The 24,051-nt window shown below is 45.9% G+C and overlaps 1 protein-coding gene across 7 annotated transcripts in view; it reads left to right on the top strand.

The window, feature by feature from the left end:
• WDR7 (WD repeat domain 7) overlaps positions 1-24,051 on the top strand; it is a 136,216-nt gene that overhangs the window by 58,911 nt on the left and 53,254 nt on the right. For all 7 annotated transcript variants that reach the window (XM_054810998.1, XM_054811001.1, XM_054811000.1 and 4 more), the window contains one exon: positions 13,741-13,962. In XM_054810998.1, the coding sequence (XP_054666973.1) occupies positions 13,741-13,962 (222 nt within the window). The remainder of the gene's footprint in view (positions 1-13,740; positions 13,963-24,051) is intronic.

The raw sequence follows: 24,051 nt of genomic DNA, 5'->3' as shown, positions 1-24,051 counted from the left end.
TTCTGTCCCTTTTTTTTTTTTCTTTAAGGGAACATAATTCATGTAAAAAGACGGGGATTTTCAACAAAGCTGCGTGTATTTGTAAAGATACGGGCGTCTGCCAGTCAGGCAGATGTCGCCCAGCAAACGCCATTAAGAGCCCTGCTCTCTGCGAGGGGTTATGGGCTTGACATCTGCCTGAACGGCATCTGTCGGCGTCGGGAGAGTGCGACGTGTTCATTAAGGAAGTACTAATTCAAGAAAACCGGTTGGTCTGGGGGCTGGCGAGGTGGTTTCTAATTACTGGAGGAGCGCAGAGCAGTCGTGGAGTTGCGAGCTCTGGGCTGTGCCGGGCACTGCCGGACCCAGCGGGGTCAGATGCGAACCGGGCCAGCTTGTGCTCGGTTCTAACGTTGGTGTTCGTTTAGAGATGGCTGACGCTTGTCAAATGACTGTAGGTTTTAAAATAAATACGTAGAAGTTCCCAATCTGCTGCAGGTTTTCTGGAGTTGAGGACTATAATTAGAGGTAATACCAATATATTTACGCTGTGATTTAGAGGCCATGACTTATATCACGGCAGCCCGTAACTTCTCAAATGTTAAAATAGTCACTTCCCCTACCACGCATTTCAGTGAAACCAGTGTGTTATGTGCCAGCCATATTCGCAGACAGTGCTGTTTGGAATAAAGACTAATTTTTAAAAAAAAAAAAAATATTGATTTATTTAGTGTAGCACAAGAAGCAGCCTTTAACATGCATTCATCTACAAATGCTTACTTTTGTATTTGAAAAGATAACTCTTTTCATTTAGTTTTGTGTACTTTCTGGTATCTATACTTATTTGATGATACACCATGTGAAGCTTAGCTGTATATCTGGGTAGTACCAGTCCATACACCTTCGTATTTTGTGTGTGAGTGGGAAGTCTGCGTCATCGTGTATGTCAGTACTTTGTGAAAATCGACCTGGGACTCTTGTCTGAAGTTCTTCTGTTGTTTTGGTGGCAGATGTCTTCTTCCAGCGCGGAGCAGTTTCCCTTTGCGCCACAGTTACCCCGAAGAATCATATTAACTTGGGAAAAGTTAGTTCTCTTTGTCTTAGAAAGACATTTGTACCTTAATTGTGGTGTTCTGGCTGCTCGTCTCTTCTCAGCGACGTTAGGCAGAAACGCTTCAGCAAGGTGTTTTCTTTAACTCAAAGTCTTTTGAACGATTATTACAGTCAAAAGAAGATTATGTAGAAAAATCTCTTCAGGTGTAGAAGTGGAGCTTTAAAGAGGCATAGGTTATAAAAGTAATGTATTAAAATGCCTTTTTTTTTTTTTAATATTCTTGAGAGTCCTCATATTTTGCGTTTGGGACGCAGCAAGGCCACCACCCAGCTTGGGTACCGTTCTTAGCCAGCTTCTTTACAGCAGTTTTGCCAAAAAAAAAAAAAAAAGGCTATATTGTCATGTTTTTCTTCTAAATGTCTTGGGATAAGTTAGCTTTAATCGTGGCCCAAATGCTTTAGGAAGCGGTTCTGCTGTGGGGGTGCATGGTATCCAGGGCCTTCAGCAGTATTTTCTTGCGTCGATGAAGGATTTGCCTGTGGAAGACGGTTCTTACAAATGTCACCGTAAGAACTACTGGAGTCTAGGAATTTCCATGTGGAAATTACTTTCCCAGAAGCTTGTGCTGGCTTTTATTACATAAACCATTTACTTGATGACCAATATATTGCTAAATATAACGTAGAACTTCTTTAAGGTTTCCCTTAGTCTTGGAAGCAACTGCTGAAACCTGGGAAGGTTTTTTTGTTTGTTTTAAGTTTACTGGACATCTGTAGTTTGAGATCGCTGTCTTCTGTTTTATGCACCAAGTGCGCTGTTTTCCATCTGTAATCCAGTAAGTTCACTGCAGAATATGAATTTACCTCATCAACAGCAGTAATAATTCTGAAATTGCTGTGCTGATTACCTAGATATCTACATGCTATTGCCCTGAGGTTATACTAATTCCTGAGGCAATGAAGTAGTGATGTAAATCAAAGACCTGAAACCTCTGCGCTTTTTTAATTTACGTTTTTGGACTCGCTGGTGAAAAATGACATAGATGTTAAATAAGGTTTAAAATGTCAAGCCACAATTTCATTTATAATTACATATAGCTCATTAGAAGAACCAAAGATAGGCAGAGTTTACCGTGTGGGTGCAGAACAGCTCTCACAACTCCCTGGCGCCTTAGGGTCTGCTTGGAGTCACGTAGGAAGAGAGAAGGTCTGCGTGGATCCGGCGGACTCCTCGCCCCTGCGACCGTAAGCCTCTCGTGTTGTCAGACCGCTTTCTGTAACCCCAGCAGCATGTAGACTGCATTTCTTGGGGTAATCCTTTCAGAGGTCCCTACTGTTCTATTGATACGTTTTAAAAACGGTATTTCCTTAGTTTGTGTTGCAGTTTTTGTAGGTAGATTGATGAAAACCTCTTCCTGTGGGTGTTGTCTGATGTCATTTTATTCTAAACAACAGTATATTCCATGAAATCAGAGGTCTGGTGTGAAATTTGTAGTGGTGTTTTGTAACACATTTTAATAGCAGCTGGTTTTATGGCATTTTTCTATACTTTCTTCTAGACAGGTTTTCAGGCTAGCAGATTCAAAACATCAGTTATCTACATAGTACATGAAAAACCTGATGGAAGCTTTAAAAAAAAAAAAAGAAACAATACCTTATTTTATTGGAAATTAATTGTTTTCACAATTCAGCTGTAGTTTGGACAGCTGTAACTATCCAAAAATAAAATGTAATGCAAACATATTGAACTTAGAAAAGATAATTTCAATCATACTTTTTACATGCAAACATTTTAATTTTACCTACTTACACAAGAGGGAAGACGATTAAAGTTCATACATTTCATTCTTTTACCAGTCTTTGCACTTTGATAAATAAATAGATCATCTAAGATTCAATAGGCCAATTGCAGCATATAATAGCTATTCAGAGGCAATTAAACTGCCTTTTTTCATGCTGGCATGTGAGCGTGCCCTTTCACAACCTTCAACTTGATTTGTGGTGATTCAAAATTAACTTAAAAGTCTTGTTTGCTGACAGCTTAAAGCTTAATTGACTGAAAGCCAAATAGAGTGTGTTCTGTATTCAGCGCTGGAGCCCTCGATAAAGCCGCGTGTAAATCGCGTCGGCCAAAAGGCATCGCTGGGTCCCTCTCTGCCGGTACCAGGCTGGGAACCCCGCTCCCCGTGGGGTCGTGCATCCCACCGCCCGGCCCCGGGAACCCCGCTCCCCGTGGGGTCGTGCATCCCACCGCCTGGCCTCGGGGCTCCCTGACCCCGGGGTTCCCCAGCCCCAGGGCTCCCCAGCCGTGGCAGAGGGCTTTCGGCTTCTGCAGGGCCGGTGTGGTTCTGGTATTGCCCTGCGGCTCCTTCCCTCCCTGCCGCTGCCACCTCTTGCTCCCGTGCAGACCCGCACCTGCCTTTCGGAGGGATGCTTGTTCTTCTGGTTTCTAGCTGTATTAGGTGAGAGTGAATCAGAAAATGAGAATTGCGTCTTGTTGGTTTTGCTGTTTGATGAAAACGATCCTGCTGAAAGGTAAAGTCTACTATAGTTTGAATAAAATTTTTCTGACTGTTAAAGAATATTGGTTTAAAGACCCTCTATATTGCTAAACAAGCCACCAATCAATATTAAAACACGTGTTTCCCAGCATTAGTGGAATTCCTTGCCCCCCGTGGGTGCGGGGGGAGATGTGAATGTGCCTGGGTACCCGTGCTGTGGGACCAGGACGTACCTGGAGCACGAGGCTGTGCGGGAAGGCTCCGGATCAGCGCTGAAAAGCACCTCCCGAGGCGTGCGTTTGGCAGGGGGGAGTTCCTGATGAAACGTAACCCTCACCTTCATCTAAAACCTCTTTGGTGCTCTGCTGAAAGCTTTCCTTTTCCCCTAAATGTTTCTCCGTAGAGAAACGTGTGCTGTGCTGGGGTGCCGCTCAACGCAGCACGGCGTTCTGCCGCCCCAGTTCCCCCAGTGCCTTTGCAGCTGGGAGCTCCCCGCGCCCCTCCAGTGACGGTGATACGAGGCATCGTAGGAGGTGCCTGCAAATAAATATTTGGCAGCGGGGTTTTTGTGTTACAGGATGTTCTTAAGGACGTATTAAATCATTTCAAATGAAATAATGTTTTTAAGCGGTGGGAATGTGTTTTAATCTGTCAGAATCAGAAAGGCCTTAAAAGCAAAATACCTTAAATTGTCAGACGTGATAGGATAGATATGTCACTAAAATATAGTGGCACCTCACATGTGTTCTGGTCACGTGCAAGTCGAATTTTAATATGGAAAATTTAAAGAACACGGGTTCTGATATTGCTGTATTTCTTATTGATTTCTTGGCAAATCATAGCTATCTAATTTCTTCTGCCTTCCTATTGATTTCCAATAGGAACAACATCTTTCATAAAGCATCAAAAAAACTTGCCGTTCAGTTTCAAAATGACTGTAATGTAAAATAGGTTTAGTCTTACGTTCCTTTCAATAAAATAATAATCATACTTGAGAATGCGACGTCCAGATTTGTATCGGTTTTATTGAAGTCTTACCTATGTCTAGAGAGATCTGGAACTCAACAATAAATTTCTTTAATTGTCGCTTATTAAATGCTGTTAAAAAAAAAATTATGTTTACATTTATCTGGCTTTAGTTACGTGCAAACTATTTACTTCTAATATAGATGTTAATAATACAATCTTTTACTATCCTGTAGTATTTGGTTTACCCAATGGAATTACAAATTGTGTGTAATTTAATGGTAGAGTTATTTAAATGCTCGGAGTTGTCCTACGTTTAGGAATCTGTACGACAGACATCGCTCTAATTTTCATAAGGCTTTTGTGTGCTCTTCTACCTAGTGCACATTTTTGCAGCCACCAGTCTAATCTGTTGCAGTTTACTGGAATTTTCTCTTCTGCTGTGCCGTTCCTTTTATGATGGACTGTTTCACTGCTGCAGCTCTGGGAACACAAAATGGGTGAGGATGCTGCTTCCTCGCAGAGCTGAGAGCAGGGAAATACTCCAAGACAAAATGGATTCTCTGCTGATCAGATGGGAAAATATCAGGCGGGGTTTATTCAGCGTGACTCGCTGCTTTTAAGTCACTGCCTTAATGCAGCAAAACTTCCCTTAGTTGAAGTGACATTAAAGTGATTATCATCAAAATTTTGAAAAGGTATGATGAACATTTAAAGCGCTTTTATTTATGACTCATTTGTGTAGACAGTAATGAAGAGAAATACAGATTTCTGGCAATTACAGCACAAAACTGCATCTAAAAATTGAAATGGCAAGGTTAGGGGGCAATTAATACCTACATTACTGATTTCTGTGGGGTTTGGATGTGGTATGAACCAATCCGATGTCACTGTGGTAAAATTTATTCTCAAGTTATTAAATACTTTGGGCTACATCGCTTTCAACAGAATTAAATTAGTTTATGATGATTGCTTAGTCGAGCTTCTTGGTGAAAACCCAGGCGTGCTGAAGGGAACAGCTACTTTGCTCGCTTGCTTTTGGAAAGCGAATAGGGCTTTTCAGCACAGAATTCACAAAGCATTGGTGAAAAAAGGACCGTTTATTGCTAAGAGAAAACAGGTAAACCTCTCTGCCTGCGTATTCCAAACCCAAACGTGTTGGTGCTTCACATGCTTCGGGTCTTCAGCGACTGGTAAACGGGGGGGGCGTTGGTACCTTGCAGGCAGTGACTGCCACAGCAGCGTCGGGACCTGCCGCCGGAGATGGCATCAGGTTGCTGGTGTGTCACGCAGCCTCGTTACAAAGCTGTCGTTGGCACCCAACTCAGGAGTTCCTGCCGCAAAAGAAGTTGCGGTGAGGCCAGATGAGAGTCTATAACGGTATGAGAGTAATTAATACGCGTCATCTGTCGCTAGCGTTAATCTGAAGGCGTGAAGCAGCCTGGGGTTTAGGCAATGCTGGGTGGCTTTTCCAAGGTACGGAATGTTTCTGGTAAACCCTGAGGGCGTGAGAAAACTCAGAGAGCCGTACTACGCGTGTGGTTGCCAGACGGACCCAAGGAATTTAAACGCGTGCCCGTTTGTCAAACAGTTAGGGCACGCTTGGTGCACGAAATAGGCTCGGGAGGCGCGAGCGCTGTTTGCAGCGGCCAGCTGTTTCCAGGTGTGCTGGCCCAAGGCAGTGCTGACGGGCACAGGGGCTGCGCTGTGCCCAGGGGGCACCGGCGGGTTCAGGCCTTGAGCGCTTTGGGAAGAATGATTAAATAATGACGGATCTCTGGACCGAAAGGCACTTAGCACTCGGCGTGTACTGCAAAGCCTATTTCTCAGGGCTTCCGACAGGTTTATTTGGGCTCACCTTGAGCAGAGCAGCGCTGTATTGATTTCATTGGTGTGGATTTAAACACACTATTGGCTTAAAATAGCACCACCTATGCAGAAGAAAATCAGTGTCTTAACCCTTAAGGCTGCCAGTAGCTGCTAGGCGGTGCTTGGATGGGAGGCTGACAGATTCCAGACGGGTTTCCTTGTCCTGGAAACTACTGTTTTTAATTACCAAGCACGTTGCCATCTCTCAACAGCGCAGGTTTCGCAGCGTGCCGCGTGGGAAGCTGTGGGGATTTACACGCGGGCTCTGAGCTCCCCGGGTGTCTGACCTGAGGTCCTTGCGGGGGGTCGACCTTTGATTTGAGATGAGGTCTTAAATGAAGGGTTTAACAAACAAACTTTTGTTGTTGTTCCAATTTTTGTAAATCTTTAGGTGGCTGCAACAGTGCCTTCTAAAAATAATATTCTATACTTGCCTAATAAATATTATTACTCACCATGAGAGGTTTTGTAATTCTCCTCTCTTTCGAAGTTGCTGCAGCTGGCTGCCCGCATAACACCGTGTTACTGGCATTGCCCAGGGAATGTAGTATCAAAAAGCAAACCAGAAAATGTCCTGCCTTTAATAATACAAAGCTGTGTCACTTACTGATATTTAGTTATTACGCTTGTCTGTTGTAAGACGTCCTATGAAATACCAGGAAAATAAGGGTATGCAGTAGTAACGAAGCTCCCTTATTTCAAATCCTTTGCTGCAGACAGAAAAAGAAAATAGCAAGACGGGCATTATCGAATAAATCAGCTCAGCATGCCGATAGGGAGGAGACCTTTGGGGGAGGAGAAGCCAAACAAAGCTTCCCAAAACAGCTTTTGGTTTTATTGCAGGGCAGTTCTTTTGCTCATCCTTACCTAAATTTAGTTTCAAGTGGTGTTATCAAGTCCTCTTTCACTGTGTAAACACATACATAGCTCTCTTTAAACATGTACCTTATCAGTGAGAATAATAGAAACGTGCAGCAAATTTTCATAAAAGGTATTGTTTTTTCTTATGTGGCTCCCCTGTCTAACAGTTTTTTAGCAGATATCTTTATAAACACAGCAAGAGGTTTAATTTAATTTAAAAATACTTGTTATGACACTCAAATGCCTGTACTTCTCTTCTTGAATAAATTTTCTTCCAACGGTGTGTATTTCAGCTATACCTGGATAATGCTGCAGTGTAGTTTGGTTTTAATCTTTTATAGTTCTCGTCTCAATTACAGGAATAGTAAAAAGATTGATTTCAAAGTGCCTTATGTCTTACTGCGCAAGCTGCTGTTTGAAATTTAGGTTTGATTCTCCTATTGCTTCCTGGACCAGCCCAATTTGAAGTACTATAAAAACAGCAAAAATGAAAAGGGTAAAAAATGCTTAATAACCATAGAAGATAAATATTAGGTTTCAGAGTTAGCAATCTCTTTAACCACTGTGTTGTGCTCAGCCACCACATCTCGGCTCTCATGGTTGCAGTCAAGTTGGAAATTTTTTATTTTTTAATGTGGGAGGGGAAAAAAAATTCCTTTCACAAAATAGGTGAGCTTTCAGTTTGCGTTCCTGTAAATCTGATAAATATATTGAAGACACTGGAATCGCTCTGGTTTACAAGAGGTAAGGGTCACAACTTCAGGAATCTATCGATGAACGAAAGACTGAAAATAGAACTAAGTTGCTCCAAAGAAAAAAGCTTTATATCTTTGCCTTTCTGGTAAGTGATGGGAGAACGAATGTGTAAGTTAAATCGTGACAAAGGGAGCTTTGCACATGGTGACGTGCTTCACCCGGGTGTAGGGCCTTTCACAACTCGTCTATACGCTCTTTTATCAGAAGAGGTCGGTCTATCCGTGGTATTTGGCCCTGTCTTTTGTACATCATCTTGTGACTGAGGAAATAAGGCAATAGATTGTGAGAATTACCATCCTGGAGACGGGCTGGCAGGGGACAGCATCCCGACCTGCCCGTGGGCGCTGGCGGTGCCGGGCGGGAGCTCTGGCTCCCCGGAGAGCTGCGTGCGGTGGGAAGGAGCCAGAGAAAGGTAGCCTTAGGCACGGCTTTGCTTTCCCTTCTCTTGCACCAAATTGTCTCCTGTGTGTTGCACCTACACTCCAATAGTAAGAACAAATAACAGTTGAGAAAATGTAACTCGAACCACCAGAAGCGTATTTAGCAAAGACCACTTGCATGCGAAAGACCGCGTCCAACATCCACGCTGTCTGTTTGGGGCCTGGGGGCGCAGTGGGTTTGTTGTTTGGGTTTTGTTGCTCTTTTTGCTGTGATGGGAAGGTGCTTCTTAAAATCCAAGGTAAGCCGAACCTAACGATGAGAAGACGCTGCATGGAGTCACTGCTTGTTAGTACCGTGTTGCAAGCTGTGCAGAAGTGGCTCGGGCGCCTGTCCTGCCGCAGAGCATCCCTTGCCCCTGGCCGGCCGGTGCCCCCGGGAGCCTGCTGCGCTGTGCCGGCGGAGGGAGCTGTGCCCGCAGGAATGCCTGCGCCTCCCGCACGCACCTACTCTGCGTCGGCTCGGGGTCACGATGAGCAGCCACCGTTCTCCTAAGGCTAGATAAAACGGATTGTTTCCCGTCTTCCTGCGTTTTCCTCGTGGTCGCTTTCTGTTATTTCCTTATGATGTTGTTCTGGGTTGATTGATGGTGAACTCTCTGGCTTGGAGGTGCTGAAATTACTGGGATTATTCTTCTGGATATAATCTTAAACACTAGAGATGTAGGCAAACCCATAGCATGGCTTTGACTGGTTTTAAGAATCCTGAACAATTAAACAATCAATGTCTCTGACAGGCACGTTTAGTGTATAGTTGTCTGAAAGTTTTTTGGTATTTCCTGTTTAGGTCACAAGCAGGGCGTGATGTACGTTTATTTACTGCAAGAAAAGAGTACAATTGAGATGAAGAAATATTTTATGTTACTGAGAGCCAAGCTGAACGTAAGCAAAATTGCATTTCCCCCCATAGCTCTGGTGTGTTCTTCTGTAATTTCCCATCTAGTTCCGAGAAACGATCTCAGTGGCAATTGTGAACGGTTGGAGTGGCTGATGCCAGTAAGTTCTGTCTCTGCCACGTTTTGCTGTGTGTTCCCTGGCATCTGACGGAAGCGCTGCGAGGATTCTCTGAATATACCCAACTATATATTTTTCAGACCTGAAGGAGAGGGAGGAAGGACGGATGCAAATCCTTATCCTGACCCACCCAGTTACAAACCTCCCCTTCATAAATAAACGGAAAACTTGCCAAAAGAAATGCAGAGAGAGGGACGTGGCAGGCCGGAGGGAGAAGTGACGGTGCTTTTCGTGGAGTTCAGTTTGCGAGCTTTCATCTACAGGCAGAGATGTCTGACCGTGTTCATTGGCGCTGGGAAACGGGCAGCCGCACAAACAGAGAGGCCTTCGGTCGTCGGTTTGCTTTGTGCTCTTAAACACCAGGTTGGGACGCAAGGCCCGAGTTCTCACCCACGTTTGGTTCAAAGTACATTTGTGATCTTGAGCAAATTATTCATTTTGAATATATTACGTATTTTCAAAATACTCTGTTCGGAAAGCCCAGAAGCCCGCAGGCCCTCGCTGTGGCGTACCTGGGCTGTATTTGAGCTCAGGTGAGGGTTCTCTCGGCTGCCGGAGCGCGTGGCAGCGGGGCTACTGCAACGTCTTTTCGAGGGGTTTTTTCACTTTAAAGAATGCTACGCACATTAACTGTTGTTAACTTTACAGTTAAGTTACTGGATGCGATTCCAGCCCCATAATTAATTGTGTTGGCTCGCCGTGCTGTGGCCGGGTGGCTCTCGGTGACGGTAGCCGTGTGGTGGAGCAGGGCTGGGCACGGTTCCGGTGGACTGGGGCTACCAGAGGCCACTGTTCTGTGCTCAGCCGCCGCGGCAGCACCGCGCGCGGGCGTTTGGTAGTAACAAATGGGTCCGGCACCTACTTCTGCGAGGCTTTAATACCTAACGCCGTACGGGAGTACCATCGGTATGTGCCTAATAGCAGATATAAAGTACCTGGTAGCAGTCCATCTCTCATAAAACCGCCTTCAGCCTTAATTCAAATCCATTGATTCCTATTCCAGTTAGACCTGGAGAACTTAATTTGTCTTTTAATCCTTTTATTGTAAGCTAGGATAAAATTAATTTTACCCAAGAACTGTGCAAAGCCAATTAACATGATCTTTAGAGTTATTTAGTAAAGTGCTTCAAACTGTTAAATTTATCCTGACCTCATGGCTGCACTCTCTGACTGCTTTTTAAATGAAGTAATCAATATCTCACAGCCTTTTAGACAATTTAAACTTCTGAAATATTTTACCTATAGTTTAAACACTTCATAAATATGCTTCATGCTATCTGTAAAGCTGCCTCCTCTAAGCAGTTGTGGATGTTCAGTTCTCAAAACCGGAGGTATTTTGAAATATTTAATACGGTCATTTTGTCTAAAGAAAACCCAGCCAGGTAAGTGCCTGGACACGATGGGTTTCTCTTTGGGCGTGCGGATCTGGAAGCGTGTTATTTTTACAACTAAAACGTAGAACGTTTTTGTCCTTTCACCAGTGTAGCCTCTGTCTTCCACATAGAGCTATTTGAGGTTATTAATTTTCTTACTGTGATAGGGTGATCAACCGTCCTGTCAAGAAAATGGATCTCTGTGTCACCCTTTAGCATGATTAAATGGAGGCACGTCGCTGTGAGAAAATACCAAATTTTCATGAGACAAATGAAACTGCAGAAAGGACTACTTTTATAGACATTATTTCATTTTAAAATGTCCCAAATGGCTCTCAGTTTATTTGTAGGAAATCATTAAATCATTACAATTAATTGTGTGTTTCCACTAGTAATTAAAAAAAAAAAAGGTAGAGCAAAAATACTTGAGGTTTTGGGGGTTTTTTCCCCTCTTATCTGGAGGTTTGGGGGAGGGATGTTGCTGGGGAAGGGTTGGGATTTTGTTGATTTTGGGATTTTTTGGGGTTGGTTTGTTTTGGGGTTTTTTTTGTAGTTTCTTGGGTTTGTTTTTTTCAAGGTAGAAAATCCTACGCTGCAGCAGTGACTATCGTGCACCAGATTGCTAATGAAACGGTGTAAGGATATTTCCCACCCTGTTCTGGTTGGAATTTATTGTTTGGTTAACAAAGAGTTATCGTCTCCTCGACATCTGGGTGCTGGAGGCGTGGGGTCAGCAGCAGGAACGAGCTGAGCCGGGAGTCTGCGCCGAGCGCCGGCACCGTGCTGCCGCAAGCCCGGGAATTTTCCTGCTGGGTCCTGGATTACTTGCAGACGAACCGTCTCGTGGCGCGCTGTCCGTCCGCGGGATGAGATGGAGCTTGCGGATGCCGGCTAGTTTGGCAGTCGCTGCTTAAAGTTGAAACGTGGAAGTTCTGCTGAGCCAGGCGTATAATTTGAAGGATGCTCCGCAATCCGTCCTTCGGGATCTAACGAAGGGTTAACTTCATATTGCTGTAATCAAATGAAAGGCGGGCGGGGGGGAGGGTGCAGCGAGTGCCCCGTGGTTTAATTTCCTACTGGAAGCAGCACATGTGTTCGCTCTTCCTTTCTTCCTCGCCTGGGAGCCGTGGCCGGCGCGGGCGGCGCGGCCGGGGTCAGCGCCTCGCCTATTGATCAGCATCCCGCGGTCCCCTGCTCCAGCATCTGCTCCGCTGCCTGCTCCCCGCGCCTGCTGCAGCGCATTAGAATAGAAATCCATAACCAGAGCTGTGCTCATCCAAGCAGGGGAAGAAACTAAATTAAACGGTATAAAACAATCTTGGGTCGGGAGTTTGTGCCAATTCATCTTGATCTAAGATGTCACGCCGGGTTCTGTCTGAGCACCTGGGCTGGAGGCGGACGCGGGGAGCCAGGAGGGAGCCGACATCAGTCATTCCCAGCGATGCCCTTCGGCGGGGGCACCCCCGGGGAAACGGGCTGTGCACGGCCGCGCACACCGGGGCCGTGCAAGAGCTGCCGTGCACCGGCTTTCGGTTCTTGTGCCGAAAGGGGAGGCCGCAGGAAGGCGGAACGTGCAGGGGACCACGTGCAAATGTTAACGAGAAACCTGTGTCTGCAGATGGCGGGAGTGGGATAAGCGATTGCTAAACGATTAAAAGCGTTACGTTTTTTGCTTTGTCTGTTACAGCCCATTTCCATCCCTCCTCCTCTGAAGGCAGTTACTATTGATTTTTTTTCTTTCTTTTGTTAAGCTCTCCGTTGTTTTTTCTCTCCCTTTTGGGGGGCACGTCGCTGTCAGAGCCGCAGCGTGGCTGCCTGAACAAGCACGGCCTTCTAACACAGGTTCTCAAATGTGGTTAGCTTTCTTGTACGCAACGTTTCGGTTCCTACCGAGCCACGTGGACGTCATTAGCAGAGAGAGACGTCTAGTGCAACTCACTAATTCCCCCTTCGTTAAGCCGCAAGCCCGCTCGGTGCCAGGTGGTGCCTTCTGACTTCTTGGCAAAGGTTCACCAGCGGAGTGCTGTAAGAAGGATGAAGAGTTTGTTATTTTTGTAGAATATATGGTAGGGCATTTCCTACTACGCCGTGAATTAGTAGCGTAGGTGAAAGCGAACTCTACTTGTCAGAGTCAATGAATAGGGAATTAAAATCTTCCCAGTCGATTTCATCTAAGGTTTTGTTTCTTTACTCAAAAAAACCAAAAAAACTTCATCTGCTTGTTGACATTCAGAATCCCTGGGCTTAGACTAATGATACAAACTTCAGTTTTATTTAAAATTCATAGTCTGGTTGAAGTTTTTTCACTGTTTTTAAGAATGTTTGTTAAACTACCATATGTAACATTTCAGTTTACAAAAATACTAGTTTGGTTTAATGACATAGACTTGTTTTGCTAAAATTTAGTAAGAATCTGAATGTGGTGATGGATCCTAAAACAAAAGATGCTTTCATGTAATACAAATGTGTTCTCCTAAAAATCCATCTTCTTAAAAAAAATATTATAACTTGTTATGCAAATTAAAAATTAATAAGAAGCAAACCAAAAATCACCTTTCACAAAAACTAAACAAACACAGAATTCCACAGATCTCTTATCAACTGAACAAATAAACTGTGCAATTAGAGACTTTTCTGGTGGCTCTCTTTTCCCCGCGAGATCTTGACAGATTTTGAAGGGTGGATTCGTTGAAGACAGCCCTTGCAGTAGGTGGTATTTAGACTTTTATTATGTGTTGTAGGTTGTGAGAAGTAAAACAGAATCACCTCCACCAGCTGAAAATCCTGGTGAGGGCAGTCAGCAGTCCAGAAGACGTGATTTAAGCTAAACGGAAACCTCTCCTATTTTCTCTGGGAAGCACACAGCTGTTTGGAGTATTAAAGAGCAACCCTGCTTCTGATTTTTCTCATATTTCTTACTTTTCGTTTCAGGTTGTCTGGCTGGTCTCCCACAAATGAAAAAAATCTCTACGTCGTATGAAGAGAGACGGAAGCAAGCCACAGCCATCGTCCTGCTGGGGGTGATCGGGGCGGAATTTGGAGCTGAAATCGAACCTCCAAAACTGCTCACTCGGCCACGTAGTTCCAGCCAAATTCCCGAGGGATTTGGTTTGACTAGCGGTGGATCGAATTATTCCTTGGCAAGGCACACGTGTGAGTATCCTGAGTCCTGTTTTCCCTTGCTCTGGCGTTGGGGGAGGAAGGGCTGCTAGTGACATTTCAGCACAAAACGGTTCATTTAAAATATCCTTTCACTGGAAAAGATAAAGATTAGAAATTTTTGAAGGTACAGTAAGCGATACCACGAGAGGAGGTTGCCAAGAAATCGGTGCAGATGGAGTGAGCGGAACGGAGCGGTGGAGCTGGTGACTGGGTGGGCTTTGCCGTGGTGCTGCCAGGAGGGAGGCACCGACCCCGGGGAGAACCAGTGCGGCGCTCCCTGGCACCCACCAGCTCTTTGCTGAAATTCTGACACCCTTTATTCTCCTCCCAGTTAAATCACTCGCATTTAAGACTGTATTTATGTGACTTTTTTTTTAATCCTGAAAACATCCCTTGGGTTAGTAGGGAGAGAGGGAGGAGACGTCAGTGCTACTCCTGCCTCTTCCGTTCGCTAATCTTCTTTTTCAGCACTTGGTGGGTCTTGCTTTTAGGGGAGTCCTTCCCCCTGGAACTGAGCGCTGGCAAGTTTTCTTACTTCACGCACGTACGTTTTGGGATGTGGATCAGTCGCCTATAGAAAAACATACTTGGCGATGAGGGCAGGGGGAAGCGTGTGAGATGTCTGATGTAAAAATCAGGCAGATTAATAGCAAATGGCAGAATTCAGTGTGTGCCGTGTAAAGTGTTATGTTCTGGTCCTGTATCAAAATTAGCACCGCAGGGTTGCTGTAATTATCCGTTGTATGGACAGTAAACGTGATCTCATCGAAGATGGTTACCTACCTATGCGTTGACTATTCGATGTTAATATTGGAAAATCTAATAGAAGCAAATGCAGCTGCAGTGCCCTGGGCTCGTACAAGTTCCTGCGCGTGCTGGTGCTTGTTTTATGTGGAGTCTGGCACAAGTCCCCTCTGTCATCTCTGTGAGGTCTCTCTGAAGCGCTGCAGACTCATTGCCAGCATTGCTTGAAAAACATCCGCTATCTGGTTAGCTATAAAATAATTCCACCGCAGTGGATTTCTCCTCCTGCACTAGTTCAGTCTTCACCTGATGCCCAAGTGCCTTTGAGGAGAAGTGAAAAAACCCAAATAATTGAAAACCAGTGTATTGTCTCAGCTCAAAGCTGTTACGGGGGGGAGGACTGGTAGTAATGATAAACGAGGGGGACTGTCCTTCATCTGGAGCCCTGGTTCCGCAAGCTGTACACGCTTACTTCGAGTGCACTGTTGAGCACATCAAACCCAAAAATGATCCGAAGGAGCGCGCCGGTCGTCCTACAGGGCTGCATGCTGTCTGGCGTGCACAAGGAGTCCTGAAGTCCATCTGCCCCAGTGTGACCGAGGACACGCTTTGTATTGGTTTCATTTCTTACCTTTCTGCTTGCTTGTACCAGAGAGTGGTCTCGCTCCCAAGGTCTGTATTTGGGTACAGGGTCAAAATAAGCTTTGCTTGTCTTTTAGACATGTCATAAAGTAAGAGGATGCTGGCATCTGTATTAGACTGAGCAGTGCAGAGTGCTCTCTGTGTTGTTTGGAAGCTGGTGGTGGTGCAGAGATCGGTTTTGTCTTCTCCAGTCTTCCAGTGGCACGTTCCACAAGCGGAGCTGGTTCCATTTGTGCTTCGCTTCCTAGGCTATCGAGCCTAATGTCTAATCTTCCATGGAAAAGAAGTGAGATCATTTCCATCAACAGTGCTTCAAATTTGTCGTTCTCACAGTCTGTGAAGTCTAATGTGAGCCCGTCGTTAGTGGTGTCACTTTGTCAGAAGCATGGCTGTGACACCAGGACCTGTCTTTGATCCTCACAAGTTCTTTCCTCCAGTGTCTTTGTTCATCTATTTGCACGTTATTTTTATTACATAAGGCTTAGCAGAGTTATAAACTCCAGCTTTGAACTCCCATTAATTGTAATCTCGGAAACACTGCACAATTGTCTGGCCGCCTGATAGGTCAAAATTCAATCTTCAATGTATCATAGAATGGTTTGGGTTGGAAGGGACCTCCCAGCCCACCCAGTGCCACCCCTGCCACGGGCAGGGACCCCCTCCACTAGCCCAGGTTGCCCAAAGCCCCATCCAACCTGGCCTTGACCACTGCCAGGGAGCCAGGGGCAGCCACAGCTTCTCTGGGCACCCTGTGCCAGGGCCTCAGCACCCTCACAGGGAAGGATTTCTGCCTCACATCCCATCTCCATCTCCCCTCCTGCAGCTTAAGTGTAGATGAAGCTTGACACCTTAAACGCTGAAAATTTAGATCAAGGCCGTGAATACCTGAAATGGATGAAGAGCCAGAAGATGATCAGAAATAGAGGCTAGCTGGAGGTAAAAAATACAGGAGGTACTGGGTTGTACTTTTGGTTGATGGTGGCATTAGCAGTAAATTTGATCATCGTCGTCATGTTTTACAGACAGCCCTTACTACGAGAATTTGGTTAGAGTCAGTATTGCTGTCTTGGTGGTGTGACCTGCCCTGAACCCGCATTACAATGCTGCGTTTCCACAGAGCTGAGAAGTTACTGTTTTCTCAGATATTTTGCTCAAGCGGAGCATGACGTGCCAGTACCTCTGACAGCAGGTACGGTGTTGGGAACGGCTGTTCGGAGGCGTTTCCACCATACCCATCTGCGCCAAAGACTCGCCAAAAATGGAAATATCACTTGGCAGGAAACGCTGTTCTCAGGATGTCTTTTCTTTATACGCTTGTACTTGTTAAAAGGCCATTCTTGTCTTTACGTCGTGTATGTAGAAGGAGTTACTTTGAAAACTAAGCGGTTGTTCAGAAATTCAGTTCTTTGAATAAGAAGCAGCAAAATTCCTAGTACGCTTTTAGACTTCAGGTTTTTCTTTTTGATCTGTGTCCTGTTATGACTTTCAGACCCAATACTAAACTACACACAGGTTATTTCTTTGTCTTCCAGTGACACAGCAAATATTTTTGGCCCTTAAAAACAGATGAAGAGTTGATAAGGTATGGTCTGGTCTTGTGAAAGCTGGCTGTAGGATGTAAGCGACGGTGTGAACCAGCGGCGCTTAGATAAAGCAATTACTGGTTTCTGTCCGTTGAAGGGGAGCGTTCGCCTTGCTGGTGCGGCAGCGTGTGCAGCACGTGCTGACCAAAGCCTGGGAGGCTGCCCCCGAAGTGCTCCCGGAAGGAGCACGGCATCCTTCCCCCGCTCGCTACTCAGAGATGCTGGGACTGGGGAGAGCTGGGACCTGCTGCAGCTTTCTGCTGGCCAGAAACCATTTCTGATGATGCCTCTCCTCCCCTTCAGTCCAATGCGTGATACCTTTTAATCATCATTTTGTTACTGCATATTGAAGCTGTATGCTGCGCGTTATCCAAAGTAACGGGAGAAATTGCACGTAGCCTAAGCCACAATACTTTCTATTTCAAAGAAGTTATCAAAATTATTTACTTCTTCGTTTACACTGTTGAGTTTTTTGCAGAGTTTTTGCTGTATAAATTGTGCACGTTGTGATTTACTGGATTTAAGAAAACAATAATTGTGATAGTGCCATTTTGAGAGGGTGGAATTCTCTAGAAATCCATGTGGTGACCTTGCCTGACATCCTGCATTAATCTCTCTTGACCTTACAAATAGTTCATGAGATATTTAATTATAAAATGCCACCCAAAGAATTTCTCATTACAGATGCACCACATCACACTTAAACCGCAGCTAATGCTGTGTTTATAAAGTTAATGGGCTGATAAATCTGAATGACTGTTCTGTCCTGAATATGCAAATACCTGATTCTGTTGTTAACGCAGTATATTTTCCAAAGCATCTGCCATCGATATAGTTATTAACGATAAGCGGTTTGCCCTTTAACTCAGTCGGTGTCATATGTGACAGCACGTTCACGGCGTTGAGTTAGTTCTATCGTTTTTGCAGGCTACACGTACGTATGTCCTTCCGAAGCGAAGTTTAGGGTTTCCACGTCGGATAACAATGGCAGTCGCTCCGGTTCGGCTGGTTTCTGGATTCAGTAAGGTAGCCAGCAGTTAGGTTCCTAACGCAGACTCCTGAAACCATTTGCCATTTTTAATTGTACTGTCCCAAATTCATAGGAGCTGACCTTATGCATGTTGGGCAGGAGGGGAAGCGAGTGAGATTTCTGGGCAGAAATAGAAATCTACCTGTCTGCACAGCTGTGTAGGGATGCCTGGTGTTAAGATACTTTCTCCCTTACAGAGCCGTGTTTGTAACACGTTACACCTTTGAGCAGGTACCAGCCACATCTCTGGAAACCCTCAGCCAAAACAATTTAGTCGTTAGGTTAGGATGAAGAAAACATTTCTTTTTCAAAGCAAATACAGTTTCAGTAGCTCCGTGTTTGGAGCAGGGATTTGCCGTTAAGGAAGAGGCTTTTTGCCTTAGGTGAGCGTCCGCCTTGTCCCTTTGGGTCCTGTCCCAGGAAGCCCATCCCCTGGGGACGGCGTGGCAAACCGGTGGGGAGAGCTGGGCAGCACGGAACGGGGCTGGGAGCAGGAGAGGATAAGCAGCGGCCGTGAGGATCGCAGGTCAGGTCTCTGGTCCAGGGCCGCTGCCCTACAAAAACTGGAGGGGAGGTATTGTGTGTGTTGTGATTTTCCTCAGCTGTGGATTTTTGCTTTTTTGTGTTGTTTTTACTGCCTGATATTCAGGCTTCAGCACTCAGTAGCATCTTCTAAAAGTCTCGTCCCTGCAGCCCATGAGCGAATGCCTTTTCTAACAATATATTTAGCTTCCCAATATTTCCGTTGCTGCCAGAGTCGTGTGTGTTAGAGAGGTTTGCCTTTCAGGCTGTGCTGTGGCTTTGCAATCCATTTTTACACATACATAGGTACACAAAAAGCAAGCAAGCACAGGATTACTTGGGGTGGCAAGTTAGATATTTCATGTGTTTTGTTATATTGGGGTTTCCAGCACTGCAGATTTTTGTATAGGATCCCAAATGGATTTCATCTGAAAATAGAATTTAACATGGGATAAACTTGAGGCTCTTGGTGAACACAGGAGTTTTGGCTCCATCGACTACCTGGAAACCTTTTCTAATGTCTTTTGATCCCCGAGCTCTGTATTGTGAGAATACTGAAGTGGCCACTCCAGGCGAGGAGGAGCCGAATCCTTTGAGGAGGAGGTGGCTCCCCGCTAATTGTATGCACCTACTGCCGAGCAGATAGGCTGAGCTGCAGCAGCAATTAATACAGACGAGCGAGCGCTCGGGATCATCGCTTGCAGAAGCAATAAATCAGTCGAGCACCTCAACAGCAGCCTTTCAGAGCAAATTAGGCAAACTGGCTCAGGAACTTAATCTAAACAAAACCAAAAACACAACAGCGTGATTAAAGCAAATAACTGGTTTTATTGGTCGCAGTGAGCCTGCTAGCAGCGCGTGCCGTTTTGCTGGCTGTATTTTTCTATCAGTTATGCAGAAAGCGACTTGGATTTGTGTGGATCCCCTGGTTCATGACATTATTCTCCCTATTTGGATCTGTATGTTTCAGTCAGCGTGCTCTGAAATTTAGTGTACTAGTAAGTCTAAAGCGTGCTTTTTTTTTTTCCCCCTGAGTTGATGTGATTGGATCAGTGTCTCAAGCAGAATTTTGTCCCTGAAGAAAAAGAAGGAAAAAAAAAAAAGGAAAAATGGTAGTTTATGAAAATCTATATCTTAGCCTTAGAGATAATGTTTAGAAAAAATAGTCAATGGGTATGGCAGAAAACAGTCAATCTTTGTGGCAGATATTATGCCCTATTTGAATCTGTTTTTTGGCTTTAGCAACAAAATCAAATCTTAAAAATGAAATTCACCTTTTCCCCCAAATCCTATAGGAGGTGAGCAATTTGAATTATATATTTTTAATCGGATGTTTCCTTTTTGCATATTTAGCATCTTAGCTGTTGTAATTTGTTGTATCTCAGCGAACTAAAATCTCTCTTCTTTGTGCTTGGGCTATGAGGAAGGCTCAGCACCAAACAAGTCCCCGTCGGTTCAGTTTTCCACCAGTGCATACACCTCCGTAAGTGGAGGCTCAGCTTTGTGACCCATACCCCCAGTGGGGTAATAACAGGTCAAGATATTGTGGTTTTCCCTCCAACTTCAGCTCTCCAGAGTCCCGCGGGCTGCTCGGACGAGCCCCGGTGTTCCCCAGGAGGGTGGCAGACCTGCCAAGAAGCCTCTTGGTTGTAACCGCGTTTGTGGATCTCTTCTCTATCTGCGTTCGGGGTCCAAATGTTCGAGCACGGGCTCTCGTATGAAATACTGGGCAAAATGTGAACGCTTCCGTGGAGAACACTTAGGTTTTCATCTAACATGAAGGAAGTCAAAACAGGCTGTTTCTGCCAGGCAGCTTGTGGGGCGGCAGCACCGCGGGACCCAGCTGCGTGCGAGCAGACAGAGCAAAGCTTCGTTAGCCGGGGCGGGGAGAGGCTAAACCCAACGATGGAGGCTTGGGAAGGTGCTGGAGGTTGTACGTTCAAGCAGTTAAAGCTCAGCCTGCAGCACCGCTCCTCCTGCCTCGCAGCCTGTCGCAGGCTGCGCTTTCAGGGTGATCCCCAAGCTCACCCCGCGAAGCGTGCAGGGGCACACGTCCCTGGGCCGTGCGCGTGGAAGAGCGTGCCGGCAGCGTCCTGGGGCCCGAAGCGTGTGCCCGCTCGGTGCCGAGGCTCTGGCTGCCCCGTGCCGAGCTCCGCGGGTTGGTCCCCGTCTCTCGTGCCCTTCCCTCGGCAGGACTCGGGTCTGCTTTGCGGCAGCTGAGCGTCTGCAGGAGCAGCCGGCCTTGGGGGAAGCTGATTTTAGGTCAAAGGTTCGGTGTAGTACCACGTATCTGGAAATCCTGCTCTACAAATGTGTCAGATATCAGTGGGATTGTAAAAACTTAAAGGGACAGTGTTATTCCCACCTTACAGAGAAGGAACAGAAGTTTCTCTTGTAGAAGTACACAACTCGGCTATCTCTTGGAGTGAAGAGTGTTGCAGGAGATGTACATACTGGTCGTTTCCTAAGAAAACAAAAGGTGTACGATGTTGCTGCTGCTCTGAGCGTACCATCCCCTGGCACCCTTTGAAAAGACTGCTGATGCCACCAAAGTTGGAGATTGTAGTTTTCTGCGGTTCTTGTGAAAGCGGGTGGCTGGACAGATGTAGGGATGCTGTCGATGTCCGATGGAAAGGTGCGGAGAGCCCAGCCCCGCTGGGTTTTGGTGATCTGGACTTACGGTGTTTTATTGTGAGAGGCAGTTAAAGGGGGTTCTCTCTTGTTGGTCCAGGCACGAGAGGTCCCTTCTGGCATCCCCGAGCCCCTTCCCCGCTCCAGTCAAGTCTCATTCGGCCCCTAATTCTCCAAAAGGAGCCTCGTGTTGCACGGGGGACCTGAGGATCAGCCCTTCAGGGTTCGGTCCGGTCCCGCAGCGGTACCATTCCCGTTGCTCTTCACGGCCTCTTCTCGAGCCCGGGTGAGATAGGTAAGAGTGGAACGTTGCTGGGAACCTCACGGCATTTGTGAGCTGAATAATTCCTGATTTAAGCTCTTATGACTTCAGGCTTACAGCCGTGTGTTTTAATGTCCTGAGGGAAATGTATGTACAGGAAGCGGGCGTAGTTCAAGAGGAGAATACCTGCCCCAGTAAATGTAATATCAGGCTAGCGGGGTGTACCATGATTAATTTGGATCTTTTCTGTTTCCACATGTTCACGAGTGTGTATGCGTTTGCACTCCTGCGAAAGAGCATTTCTGCAGAGATCGCAGTCCAGTGGCAGGCGTTGCTCGGCGCTGAGCAGACCTGCCGGGGCTGCTCCGTGTGCCACCCCGAGGCACTAGCAGAAGGTCCCCGCTCCGTAGCTGGGCTCGCCTCTCCTCCCCGTCTTCCAGAGGGATCGTCTTTATCGCAGTCCTTGCCCCTGAGTATCTGAGTATTTAAAAGCAGCTTCTGGTATATAAATTTTTGCATTTAGATGGGAAATTCAGAAAAAAAAAAAATTTTTTTTTTTGTTTCTACAGCTATTTTGCTTATTTTTAATAAGCGGTTTCTTGTCAGAGAAGCAGAACTGATGCTGCCAGTACTATGCAGCTCTGAAGGAAGGTATAGAAGGTATAGCTTCAGCTCCGGGGGCAGGCAACAAAGAGAACTGAGAGCAGGGATGCTTACCTGTTAGCTGTGCTAGGTATTGCAGCCATGGTTCATAATTGCGGTAGATGTTTTCTGGCCGCAGAGCGTTGTGATCGGGCTTATTACCTGAGAATTGATCCTTTCCTCCCTGATGTGGGTGGTGAAAGGTCCCTCTCTATCGGAATCTGATTACAATTTCCATTTTGCACAAATAGCCGACCGGTTGGGAGGCTGATGAAATGTGCTGAGCGCCACTGATGGCACGACAAGCAATAACAGTCTTTAGTGAGACAGATCATGCGCAAAGTCTAGATTATTCTTCTGTCCTGGGTTCGGCTGGGGTAGAGTTAAGGTTCTTCCTAGTAGCGGGAATAGTGCCGTGTTTTGGATCTAGGAGGAGAGTAACCTTGATAACGCACCGATGGTTTAGCTGTTGCCAAGCAGTCAGGGACCTTTCAGCTTCTCACACCGCCCCGCCAGCAGGGAGGGGACACGGCCAGGACAGCTGACCCCGACTGACCAAAGAGATGCTCAGGCCGTACGGCGTCACGCTCCAGGCCGTACGGCGTCACGCTCCAGGCCGTACGGCGTCACGCTCCATACGTAAACCGGGGAAAGCTGGCCGGGGGGCCGCTGCTCGGGAACTGGCTGGGCATCGGTCAGTGCGTGGGGAGCAATTGCACTGTGCGTCACTTGCTTTGTGTATTCTATTATTATTTTTTCCCCCTTCCTTTTTTGTCCTATTAAACTGTCTTTGCCTGAACCCACAAATTTTACTTTTTCCCCCCAATTCTCTCCCCATCGCCCCGCGGGGGGAGCGAGCGACCGGCCGGCTGTGTGGTGTTTAGCTGCCGGCCGGGTTAAACCACGGCACGTTCCGTACTGGTCACACGCATGTTCGAGCTGGGATAGCTGTGCGAAAGGGAAAAGAGGAGTTCTTTCCCCAAAAAAATTCTCAAAAAATTGTAGGTTTATTTTGCTATGTTTTATACATCTGATGCCTGCTCTTAAATGTTACATTTAGAGGTGGTGTTTGACAGGGCAGGTAAGTTGTATTTAAATATTACAGAGGGCTTAAACAGCCAGTAAGCAATAGCACGTTTGAGGATTCAATTACATTATCTACATGCGATGTTACCAACTTAAAATAGCTGTTCTTTGTACGTCAAATGGGAAAACCAAAGCTTCGTGTCTCTTCGCTGATCAGTGTCTGTATCTAAGAAAATAGTGCCCAAACGTTGCAAATCAATAGTTTGCATGTTCAAAAAGGAAGCTTCAGAATAACTTTTTATGAACTGCTTCTTCATAAGCTGTGGCAAGTCAATAAATCAGCCTGTGCTTGCCTCTGTAATGAGTGAGATGAGGAGAAACTCAGAACTAATTTAATTCATCATACAAATTAAGATTATTCCTTCATTAGGGTTGCAGATGCCAAGCCTGGCAGCCTTACCTAACAGAATAGGAAGTTTTACCATCTTACAGATATGTGCGATAATAATCATCGCAAACCCAGGAAAACACCTGTCAGATATTGGACTTGGTCATTTTAGGAACGAGAGTTGTGGGAGAAAATATATAAAAATAATTGGCATAATATTGCTTTTGAGGCAACTAGCAGGGATTTGGATTTACAATGGATGGGTTGATTCATGCTTAATATTACAATTATTGGAAATGATTTCTCTTACCTGTTTTGGAGTTTCTCTTGACTTTTTTTTAATTAATAGCCTTTGCCGGGAGCTCTTGCATTCATTGGGAAGAAGGCGGGATTTGCTGAGTGAGAAACGTGTGGAAGTCGTGGTTGTCTTTTTGTTGCCCTTGCTCCTCAGAGGAGTACCGGCCGCGTGCCAGAACAGCCCGCAGACGGGAGGCTCTGGTCCCGAGGCACGCTCCTGCCGTGCGAGCACCAGGAGCGCGGTCGCTTGGGGTGCTCCGGGGCTCCCCTCTCGCTTCTCTGTCTCTCCCCACGCTCACTGTGCTACTCCAGC

This window comes from Grus americana, chromosome Z, assembly GCF_028858705.1.
Source record: "Grus americana isolate bGruAme1 chromosome Z, bGruAme1.mat, whole genome shotgun sequence".
Classification (NCBI taxonomy): Eukaryota; Metazoa; Chordata; class Aves; order Gruiformes; family Gruidae; genus Grus; species Grus americana.
Note: the sequence above shows the minus strand (reverse complement) of the source record. Positions and strands in the feature narration are given on the sequence as shown.